Source organism: Punctularia strigosozonata (genome assembly GCF_000264995.1).
Source record: "Punctularia strigosozonata HHB-11173 SS5 unplaced genomic scaffold PUNSTscaffold_29, whole genome shotgun sequence".
Lineage (NCBI taxonomy): Eukaryota > Fungi > Basidiomycota > Agaricomycetes > Corticiales > Punctulariaceae > Punctularia > Punctularia strigosozonata.
Genome location: NW_006767461.1, coordinates 10,731 through 21,673, shown reverse-complemented (window position 1 = coordinate 21,673; position 10,943 = coordinate 10,731). Strand labels below are relative to the sequence as shown.

At 47.8% G+C, this 10,943-nt stretch overlaps 6 protein-coding genes across 6 annotated transcripts; all 6 read right to left on the bottom strand.

Moving 5' to 3' along the window:
• Positions 1-2: 2 nt before the first annotated feature.
• Positions 3-968, bottom strand: PUNSTDRAFT_19582 (uncharacterized protein; the record flags this gene model as incomplete). The annotated part of the gene is made up of 2 exons (XM_007389277.1): positions 3-451; positions 488-968. Coding segments are annotated over 2 exons (930 nt in total), but the record flags the coding sequence as incomplete, so codon positions are not given.
• A 21-nt stretch (positions 969-989) lies between these two features.
• Positions 990-1,430, bottom strand: PUNSTDRAFT_78186 (uncharacterized protein; the record flags this gene model as incomplete). Its single annotated transcript, XM_007389276.1, has 1 exon — positions 990-1,430. A coding segment is annotated over one exon (441 nt), but the record flags the coding sequence as incomplete, so codon positions are not given.
• A 1,352-nt stretch (positions 1,431-2,782) lies between these two features.
• Positions 2,783-3,992, bottom strand: PUNSTDRAFT_117024 (uncharacterized protein; the record flags this gene model as incomplete). The annotated part of the gene is made up of 2 exons (XM_007389275.1): positions 2,783-2,785; positions 3,393-3,992. The coding sequence occupies 2 exons, from the start codon at positions 3,990-3,992 to the stop codon at positions 2,783-2,785; spliced, it is 603 nt and encodes a 200-aa protein (XP_007389337.1).
• Positions 3,993-4,130: 138 nt separating this feature from the next.
• PUNSTDRAFT_78185 (uncharacterized protein) lies at positions 4,131-4,763 on the bottom strand (the record flags this gene model as incomplete). Its single annotated transcript, XM_007389274.1, has 1 exon — positions 4,131-4,763. A coding segment is annotated over one exon (633 nt), but the record flags the coding sequence as incomplete, so codon positions are not given.
• Positions 4,764-6,358: 1,595 nt separating this feature from the next.
• On the bottom strand, positions 6,359-6,610 carry PUNSTDRAFT_37406 (uncharacterized protein; the record flags this gene model as incomplete). Its single annotated transcript, XM_007389273.1, has 1 exon — positions 6,359-6,610. A coding segment is annotated over one exon (252 nt), but the record flags the coding sequence as incomplete, so codon positions are not given.
• A 2,145-nt stretch (positions 6,611-8,755) lies between these two features.
• PUNSTDRAFT_48109 (uncharacterized protein) lies at positions 8,756-10,222 on the bottom strand (the record flags this gene model as incomplete). Its single annotated transcript, XM_007389272.1, has 8 exons — positions 8,756-8,997; positions 9,046-9,204; positions 9,254-9,304; positions 9,358-9,659; positions 9,709-9,792; positions 9,841-9,897; positions 10,000-10,041; positions 10,188-10,222. 8 exons carry the CDS (start codon positions 10,220-10,222, stop codon positions 8,756-8,758), a joined length of 972 nt encoding a protein of 323 aa, XP_007389334.1.
• Positions 10,223-10,943: the final 721 nt, after the last annotated feature.

The window sequence follows — 10,943 nt, the reverse complement described above, 5'->3', positions numbered from 1 at the left end:
ACTGGCCTGGTACGACCCTGAGAGCAAAAGTCTGTCATTGCAAAATTGAGGAGAATCGGGACTTGCTTTCTTTCAATCCTCGGCTTTTTCGCCGCTTGTGTGTCACATGTGATGGTCTTAGATGATGGAACAATTGGTATAACATTTTCAGGCAGCCCTGGTAGATGCTGTACTCGAGGTGGATTCTGCAGTCTTATGAACAGAGTGTCTAAATATCTGTGGCCATCTTCAGAGAGAGCTTCCAGCCACCCCACCACGGTTGCCTCTGCACCATTAGTTGCACACAGCTCTGTGGCTTCATTATATTTGAGCATGACGGGCATACCAATGCAAAGGCTCAATGATCCAGCATGATTGTCCGTGCAGCATGGAGGAAGGTCCCAAAGCATCTTCTGTATGGCAGGATCAACTATGTTATGGGAGCGAATCAAGTCTAGGGTTTTTTCATGGGCTCTCTGAGTTGCCCTCAAGGATTCGAGATCCTTACGTCTGGCCCACTTATCTTTGGAATTGAAGCATATCAGCTCCTGACCTGTGTCAAGAGCAAATCGTGCAGCTCCCATTTCATTTATCTTATCCCTATGAACATTTCGAGCAGTTATTATGGGAACTCCTCGATATATTGGATCACTGAGCTTTGGTTGGTGAGGCAATGGGCCTGCAACACGACTTTTGAGCAATGTTATATCCTCCTGGGTACATGCTTTGTATCGCAAATTCTCCAGGGCAGTCCGAAATTTGATATCTTCTTCACACATACCTTGCTGTCTCATATTCTTCCTTAGAATGACTACGTTGGTAACAAGGAGCCACAATGCACGGCCAAACTTTGCCTTCTCTTTGTTAACAGTTTGCTTGACTTTGGGACTCTCATTATCAAGAACGTCAGTCCAGAGCGGTGTACCCTGGCCAGGAGGTTGTAGTTGAGCAAAATCACCAGCAAATATGATATGACATCCTCCAAAAGGCTCCTGTGGCCGAGATCTTGCTAAGCACAACTGTGATGAGATCTTTGCCAGCTGCTCGCAGCTGACCATAGACACTTCATCTATGAGAAATACATCTGCTCGACCTATTCTCTCCCGTATCTTTGATAGTGTAGCCACTGAGGAAGACCCAAATTCATCCCTTCCAATCCCAAGCAGAGATGCATATGTTGAGCCACCTACATTGGCTGCAGCACTTCCAGTGGGTGCCATTATCATGAATCGATATGCTTCACCCCTCCTCTCAAAGAATGCTGTGATAGCCTTGAACACTTGCGATTTGCCTGTTCCACCCATTCCGCCTATATACATCATGAGCTGTTTTTGATCACCTGTGCACCCCTCCACAACCATCTTGAATGCTCTTTCTTGCTCCTCATTCAATGAGAATTCGATGATGATGTCATGTATAAGTGTTTCCTTTGCCTGTGTTTGTGAAGGCATAACGCTATGGTTAGAGTCAATCTCTTCCATGCCGAGGATTGATACATGTCCAGTGGGGTCTTGCACTGATGGCTTAGATAGAGAACCATCTGGAATAGATACATTCAAGTCCACGGAGACTGTATCCGAATTTTGTTTCTGTGTAATTGCTTTGTGTCGCTGTGTACTCAGCATCTCTGCCCACTGCTTTGATGTCATACCACTGGGAGGATCAAACCTGAGAGGAAGAGAGGGTACGTTACATATTGGTGCCGGAGAGAACCAATGATGTCTCTCTAGAATATTCTGCATCTCAGAGAGACCCTTATAGATCCTTTCACGCGGTACGAATGTCTCTGGACAATACTCAACTACTTCCGCCGCTGTCATGTCATCGATTTCAGGATTCTGAACAGGTACCGTTATGTTATCATCAGGACTGTAGCCTAATATTTGTGCTAAAGCAGGATTATTAAGATCCATATTTCTAGAATCTCTTAGGTCGTCTCTGCAGTCATAGCATTCGTAAAGAATGTTGAAGTTTTTAATCATTCTCTTATGCATATCAGGCAGTGTATCCTCAACTCTTTCGAATGCAGAGTGCCAGCTTTCTTCTGGCGTTTTAATATCGGTGGAACTGTACCATCCAGGATAAAAAAGAGCTAACATGGTTTGACAATAGAACTCACGGTCACCTTTATCACATCTTGGAGGTGACTCCGTGAAACTGAGAGTGAATGGTTCACTTTCCTTTCGCTCGCAGAGCACGTGACTGTCACGTTGTATGTGTCCCACGCCGAACAAATAGCGCTTTGATCGCTGTGAACTACATTCATCAGGATATGTTCGAAAATGCACAGGACTCTCCATTTCCTTTCTGACAGAATGCTTTTCCGGTCCACCCAACTTCTTCTTGTAAGTAAATTTCAGGAAATCAACCAGACACCAGTTACGATATTTGACTGGACGGTAGAGCCAGTCCTGAACATGAGGTAACTCGACCACGGTGCCATTGACGTTGTCAAGTAAAACAATGTCTTCACCATTGACCTGGGACTGGATCTCCTCATTCTTCTCAGCATCGGAAATTGTGGATAAGATCGCGACGTATTGCTTCCAATTGAAGTTGCGAAATGTACGATTGGTGTAGTGATCCGGAAAGTCAAGAAGATACGAAGCGACAAAGGGTGCGCCGATTTCATGTTTGGCTGTGAGCGAGTTGACAATTTTGACCACCATCCTGCGGGTGACATCCTCGTCCACACCATTGCACTGAATTATCTCAGATGACTTGTTTAGAATCATCCTTACAGAGTCAAACATATGGTGGGTCTTCAAGGTTGACTTTGTCACGTAGTCGGTGATATATGCGATCACTGCCTTGAGCTGAGTACCAGATTGCATGGACACAACATCAGTATTACACCTCAGCAGGTAGGTGAGTATCTTGTTATATGTATTGAGCCATGGTTCTTTGTGTTTCATATATATAACCCCATCATGATCATCGATGTGGGTCTCGGCGCGAGTCTCCCTTGGGAATCTAGCTCGACACTGTCCGTTGGATTTCATACAACCGTACCCATGGTTTGGGCTGTGGCGATTGGAAAGATATGCAATTACATCGGAATCCAGGCTCAGCTGATGATACCATCCATCAAGTTGAGAAGCTGAGGTCACATTTGGAGGAAGCGGTGGCAATGTACTTAGAATACCCTTTGTACCTCTCTCATCAGTGCTCACACCCTGAAACATATCGTCGAGGTGAGCTATCTTGGCGAGAGGATCTAATCTCTTGGCAATATCAGCTTCTGTTCCTGTGGTAAACTCTCCTTGGTGGATGGACTCGAGCCATTGAATCATTCGGGATCGGAACTCTTTATCGCCAGATTTCAAGCGATCTCTTAGCTCCTGAGGACTGAGGGAACCTTTTAGCCATACGAGACAGTGCAAGTGTAGGGTAAGCCTTCCTTGTGCCTCCACCGTTCCATAGTACGCCTCTGTGTCTCCAAATAGTCCTCCTCCTTCCGTTGGCCGCAAGAGCTTCTTCACAAACAGGTCTACCATTAAATGAAAGAATCGGGCACAGGCAACTGGATTCGATGATATCATTCGTAATCGCTCTCCAACATCGGGAAAACGAGTGTTTAGCTCTGTCATAGTCCTTCCATTGGTGTCAGAATAGTAGAGGCATATGGGGTGTTTGAAATCCACTGGAGAAAATGTAACAAAGAGGGTGAAAGCACCATTCTCGTACATCAAAGATTTAATTTCTTTTCGGAGAGACTTTCTAGCTGTTGTAGATCCCTGAACATGTCCGTGAACATACTGTAAGTCACGCAATATATCAAAGCAATTCTGTTCCGCAGGTGTTTCAGGCTTCAGATATTCTCCCTCTTCGCCACGTCGAATAAGAGACTCCAGAGCTTCTTGGTCCAACATTTTGATTCTGTTTGGTAGGTGGCGCATGTGTTTTCGCTTAGCCATGAGAATTCCTGCTATAGATGCCTGGGAGATCTGATCTTGATTAAAGACGATGAAAGGAAAATATTCATCGACTTGGAATCTCTTGTCGTGGTACATGAGCATCCACTGGACATGTGTCTTTCTGGACATACTTCCTCGGATTGACTTATTACATGGACCCCCAGCACCAAAGGGGAAAAGCCACGGAAACATGCCTGGATAATAGCTAGGGTCAGCATAGGTTCCAACTGGGTCCCGCCCTTTTCCCACAGCAAGAACCTTCTTGCCGGAATGCAAATGCTGCAATGCTACCTGCTTCTGACGCTCAATTGACATTTGAGCCAAGTCAGCACCGAGGAGTCCTTCGACAACAAATGGACAAGGGCCATCCACTACGGCCCCATCATCGTCATCACCATTATGGAATACAGGAACGTTATGAGGCTCAGTTACATCACCAGCATGTAAGTGTGATATATGAACAGGAGGCACATCCTCTGAGTATTGCATTAGGTTATCCATAGAGATGGCGATATCTGCATAATCGGAATGATGTCGCTTCAGCCAGATAAGGGCCTCATACACAGCCCTGTGTCGCACAAGAATTGGCACCCTTTTGAAGTCTGCAGATACAGGTGCCGCTGAACCTGTCCATAATATGGCCAATACCTCATCCATCTCATCTCTTGGAGGTGGTAGTATCCTACAGACCTTGATAACAGGCTGCGGAAAAACCACTGCATTCGCCCTCATCTTCCTTTGACCCATCTTGACAGATACTACACATACATTGTGGCGGTATTTCGCTACAAGTAACTTCTCCACAAATGTCAAGCGAGATAACTCAACAGGAACTTCACCAAGCCAAAGTCCATTTGCTAAGGACATCTTAGGGCATTTCTTCTTGTCAATGACAGATGTATAGCACTCAGAACACATTTTGATCACTAGATGGCTAGCACCCTTTGGTCTATGTGTCCCCTGGGGACAAAGGACAGGATTTCCTGACTCCAGACCTGCCACTACATCTCCCATAGCTGGTAGCTCATCATTAATGAGACAGGTCAAATCTGCATCCACAGAATTTACGTCTAGTAGATCTCTCAATGGCGTTAACTGGCCACATACACCACATGCTCCTTCCAAAAGAGCCTCTTCAGATATTGCGGCACAAAATTCAGACACGAGATCTCTCAGTCCAGCAACGGAGTGAGGACGGGGGGGGAAAGCCAGGGGCTGTGGGTGCGGGCTTGCATGCTCATGCTCTGGCATTGCTATTGATACTTCTGATGTAACAGGGTGGTAGTACCGGAATGTCAGAGGACGCTGCACCTGTGGTATCATTCCTTCGACCACTACGGGCTGGGTGCAACAGGCTCCTTGTCTCTCTGCTGGGGATCCATTTGAGCAGGGCTCGAATACTGCATATGTTACTTCACATGCTGTGGTGCAGGAATGTTGCGCCAAAAGAGAGCGAAAGTCCTCCAGTTTACGAGACGTTCGAGGGCACCTTATGTTGTGTTTTCTTAGGATGTCATACAGCTTTCTGGCGGGCACGAACTTCCCAAGATCTGGCAATGGTATGTAGAAAGCATGGAAACACTTTTTCTGCTCATGTGCGACACGTTCGGTGAGTTGTGTCAATGTCAACTGAAATAGATAAACATATTCAATGTCGTCTTCTCCTTCTTCGGTAGCGCCGCCAAAAATCTGAGTATACGATCTCAGAGCACTGAGCTTTACCGATGCCCGGATACGACCTCCACCTTGTGGAAAGGACACATTGCGGCATCGCTTTCTGGTACGTGACACCTCACAGGGACAAATTGCTCTCAGGAGCGTTCGAAGGCACACCAGGGCTAGTAGGGCAAAGCAACACGTCATCGGCACTGGCGATTCATATTCGTGTCCAAGAACGCCACTGGGCGAAGCAATGCAGGATATCACCCCCAGAATTGATGGAAAGACTCCAGTAGGCATGTGCAATGTTATTTCGGGAGATGCGGCGGCAAGGATAGCGAACATCGTCGTAGTCGGTGCTCAACATTTTTGGGACACGTCATCTTTTCAAACCGATCAGGTGACCGTGCGCCAACAAATGCCTATATGAAGGACCGAAGTCAAGGATTGCGCCTCAAAGCAGCACAACTACTGCTGGAGAAGACATTAACACCTGATGCGGTGAAGCAGAAGTTCACCTTCGGATGATGTGCATTGCTGTACATGGTGTTGATATATCCCACATCCCTGCTCCTTTCCAGCTGGTCATGTGACCCCGATATGAACAAATAGCAAGCGAAACTCGAATTTATAACAATAAACGCGCAATGTATAAAGTAACCAATGGACTGAGCTACGGCATAGGAGGTGTTTGGTGTTTAATAATATCTATCGAATATTTCCTCCACCGATTTCGCTGTAGGGTGCCTTGCAAGCATATTGACCGTGAAATGGTCAGTGAAGCACGTGAACACAAATCGTCGACCACTAGTCACCGCAGTAGCTCGATGGACAAGATTACGGGCAAGGAACGCCACCAGTGTGCCTTGCCCGAGCGGGATCCTGGCATAAAGTTGTGCAAGGTCCAGGTCACCACCGACCCAGCCTCCAGGGGGTCCCACGCAGAAGAGGAGGGCATAGAGTCTCCCGTCATCGACGAAATCAAGATGCCATAGCTCACTTGATCCCTCCTTGCATGCAATGGTGAAGAATGCCCCATCCATGTCGAGCCAAGGGCGCTCCTCAAATTCCTTATGCAGATAGTAGCGGACATGCTTAGCACACCTGTCCATAGTTCAATCACCGTTGAACGACAAAGATACAAGGGATAACACGCACATTTCTTTCACATTGTGTTGAGGAGGCGCGTGATACTGCAGGAATGCCTTGATGGACGGGGCAAAATGCTTATTGATGGTTTGAAGAACAGCATCTACGCCGCGCAGGACCTCGGGACGTTGCTCCCTCGTATCGGCAGTGACACGTGGCACTTTCGAGTAGTGCGACCATACGCCGAAATGTAGCGCAGGATTGACTTTCGACCGCGAGTCACCAGCCTTCTTCCGCAGTGCCTTATCAGCGTGGAAGATTGGCTTCATGGCCAGAAGCTTATCGAATTCTGCAAAGAGGGTCTCGCATTTCTCCTCCCCGAAAAACTTGGTGAGAACGATGAGGGGAGCTCGCGGATATTGGGGGGGTGCCAGGCCGTTGCGGGTGGTATAAACCAGGTTGAAGCCTGATGGGATGATAATGGTGAAGAGAATGGGGTTGGTTCCCCATCCTTGCCGTAACATCTGGAGCACTTTAGCCTCCCCTCGCACCCTTTTTATAAAGGCGCTAGGATATTTGGGGAGCACACGTGAGACTAAAGTTTAGGCCAATGAGTGATGAGCTGGCAATCTAAAACCAATGTGACACACTTGTGCTCTCCACAGAATGGCGGTGGATAGAATTGACCATCCCATCACTCTTGGCGAAGGCCCTGTTCTTCCGGATCTGACCTCCTTGTGTTCGTCTCCCGTGATGTGCCTTCCTTTTATTACCTGAAGAGAGTTCCACGGAGATCATCACGTTCCAGTTAAACATTGAGGTCCAGGTGACACATTTCGAAGCTTACCCTTTCCTTTCTTGCTTTGTCCGTTCATAGCAGCGAGGCTCTGATGTGTGGTGCGGTAGGGTGACACGGGGGCTGCAAGTCGTGCATCAAGCCAAACACACGAAAACACCGTCACATGACACTCGTGTTCAAAAGAGCGTCGTCCGTGCTCCGGCCACATCACCGGTAGTGTCATGCCCAGGCAAAGAGCACATACGGCGGATTGTGAGCGTACCGAAATGAGTGGCATTGCGAACTCATGCACGGCGCCTGCCGCGCTGCTACTGGTCGTTCGGACGACCTACCGGTGGTGTTGCACATACGTCGAACCCCCCTCCACACTCTTCTATGCTTTACATCAACTCCGGACATGCACTACCAACCTTGGCACGGGCTGGGTTTCTACAACGACAACCGCAACATTGCCGAATCTTGTGCTAACCGGGGGCACGCATTGATGGAGGAGTTGGCGATGAGTCTGCAAAGGTGAGTCTCACGCATGCGTCTGTGTTGATACATCAACAAGGGCTGACTTGCCGATTTTTGTAGATGTCGCCACCACCACGGCTTGCATTTTAGTCCCACCCCCGCTCAGCCCCGCCCCCTCCCCCCCGGTGCTGCCCTCTACTTTACTTAGGGTGTACCTCGCTATGCGTGAACCTGGGTGAACGGCAGGTGTGCACCTGCCGTTTCTGTACGAGTCGTTTACAGCGCGTACAGGTAGACATGTAGTGCATTAGATTCTTGCTTCGCTCTATATGCATTGATAAAGCAGTATCTCTATGTGTTTATGGTCCGAGCATTGTCCTCGAGCTCATCGTCGTGCTTGTGGCTGACCTCTCGCATCATACGACATTTAAACTCTGCTCAGTGCATCCAGCGTTGCAGTGTAGTTTCACTGGAATTGTCCACCTCAACTTCGAGCCATGCAACTCGCTATGTTATCCTCTCAGCGTGTCTGGAGGTACAATACATGTGTTTAGTCAAAGAACGAAGCCACGCTGTTCCGTGGAACTCAAGAATTAACAAGGAGAGTCAGGTCCCGGTTCTACACTATTAGACTACACCATTAGAGTGGTACATAGCTGGTACATGAAGAAATATGGATGTATGACCCTAGCCAGCTCAATGATGTACAGCATTGGACGATGGTGACGACTAGCCAACGCCAGAAAATAAACACACTTTGGTGTTGCAATACTTCGGGTGACAATATCGCCAGTACATAGCATTTATGGTCTCTGGTCTACTCTAGAGAACGTTACAGTGTGTGACCCTAGTTCCATCAGCTATTAATGGTTTCAATTCCCTCATTTCCTGCCAAAACGACTGCATAAACAATATTAAAACTCAAACGAACGTCAACGTAGCCCTCAACCCCAGCCTTGGTCCAACGATTGATGGCGTACCCCACCATCACAATCATATTATCCTCGACGTCTGCAGGAAATAGCGGGAGCACGTTCGGATCAAAGTCGTTTCCATCCAGGACAACCTTTTCGAGGTCCCTCCCATCATAGACAGGGACTAGAATACATCAGCAGCTGCTGTGCTTGATAGTATTGCACAAGTTACCCTTGTCTGTATACCCGAGAGACGATTTTCCAGCAGACCACCTTACTAGGTGAGAGACGCCAGGTACTGGCATTCCGTCCGTGGGGACTGTCACACTCCGGGCACCCACGACCATCTGGTGCTTGCGGCGAGAGGATCTGAAGGTCACCGCATTGGGACCTTAGTCAACGTCAGCTGGTGCTCGTTCTGAAAGCCATAGATAAAATACCTCCAGGGCGAGTGTTGAAGTCGAGTTCACCCTCTTCGTATGGTATCCTCACTGCAAGAACAAGTAAGAACCTCACACCATTCTTGAAAGACAAAGGAGCTCACCGCGATCATCTTGGTCTCCAGTCACCGTCATCATGAAGGAAAACTGGCGATTGAACTCATAGGCTAGCGCAGCGAGTGATATACCGTGAACGAATTTGTCGGTATTGGCAAACCTTTTCCCTTCACCCGTTAGATAGCTGTTTTGAACCACGCCAATGTTGAAAAATATGGATATCTTGTTGTCGTTACCGAGGTACTCGCTGCCACCATAGCCTTTGATCACCTTGAAATGTGATGGATCGATGCGTGCTGGATTGGCACATTTTGGAGTTCCCTTTGACGTTATAATCCGCTTTAGCTCGCTGTAATCTAGATAAGCCACACAAGCCAGTGCAAGGGACAGTAACATACGGAACGTTGATCTGCCACTGCTTGAAGCTGCTAAACAGCATTAAGCCTGGATCATCAGGTGAATCAATCCGGTATATGTGTAAGCTGTGGTGTTTTCAGACGGCGGTAAGCGTGCAGAGGAAGATGAAGTACCTAAGAGGAGGAAGACCTTGAACAGTAGCCTCTAATTCTGGATCCAGGAGGCCACAGCTATGGTATGTGCGCCACACCTCACAGCTCTCTGTCTCAGGTCTGTCTTCTGCGTAAGTCCAAAACTGATACTGACACTTGAAGATAATGGCATGAACTCACTCCTGATTTTTTTCCGGAGCCTCGCTAATCCGGTGAGAGGTTCTGAATATTGGTCAGGCAGGAGAAACACCAGAACAATTAGCTAGTTGATGTACCGGGAAGATTTGTTGTGAGTCTGTGGTGGAGAAGGCGGTATGCTACAGTATAAAACCATTAGCTTCTGGTTCCAGAGGCGTCTAATGACCTACTGGTGCTCGACGATTTTCTCGTTTCCCCTTGACATTTCTGTTAGTGAAGGAGCGTTTCTCGGAAGTATTCAATCGCGGAGCAGCATACTTTGGCATCTCAGGGTCCGATCCTGGCTGTGTATCATTCCTGGGTTGGATTATGATTATGAAGAATAAGGAAGATGCATTGACACATACTTGTTCAATTCCGATGCCAGTTTGACCAGTACCTCTGAGGTAGCCTCTGATACATGACCAGAGGCGTTCACAGAGTCCAGCCTGCAATATACCACTTAACAGCGTGCCCTTACGGAAATCAAGTGGGAGTCTTACAGCTGCACAAGTAATCCGTGGTTGTGGTCGGGGGATTCGTTCCTAGAGAGTCTGTAAGTTTAGTGGACCTGACGCAGGTTTCATAAACACACTTCATAGTGTCTTCAATCGTTTCGCCAGCTTTGTTCTCAATAACCAAATGTCTGAGGGGACGTCAGTGGGTAGGTCACAAACAAAGAGATATTGATACTTACTGTCGTTTTGCCATTCCAGAAGATTTTTCCTGTTCACGTTTTCTCTTGCTGGAGGAGATTCCCCTGCTGAGTGACATCAGTAAGTCAATCTGTCAATGTCTAGGATGGAGGAAGCAGGATGCGAACCTACTCTTCTCTTTAGCGGGGGCTTTCTCGGCAACAGCGACGCCATCATCCTTTGACCTGATCAACGGTATGAGAGCCTAATCATACACACGCAGGCCATGACTCACCCATTTTCTCCCCCATC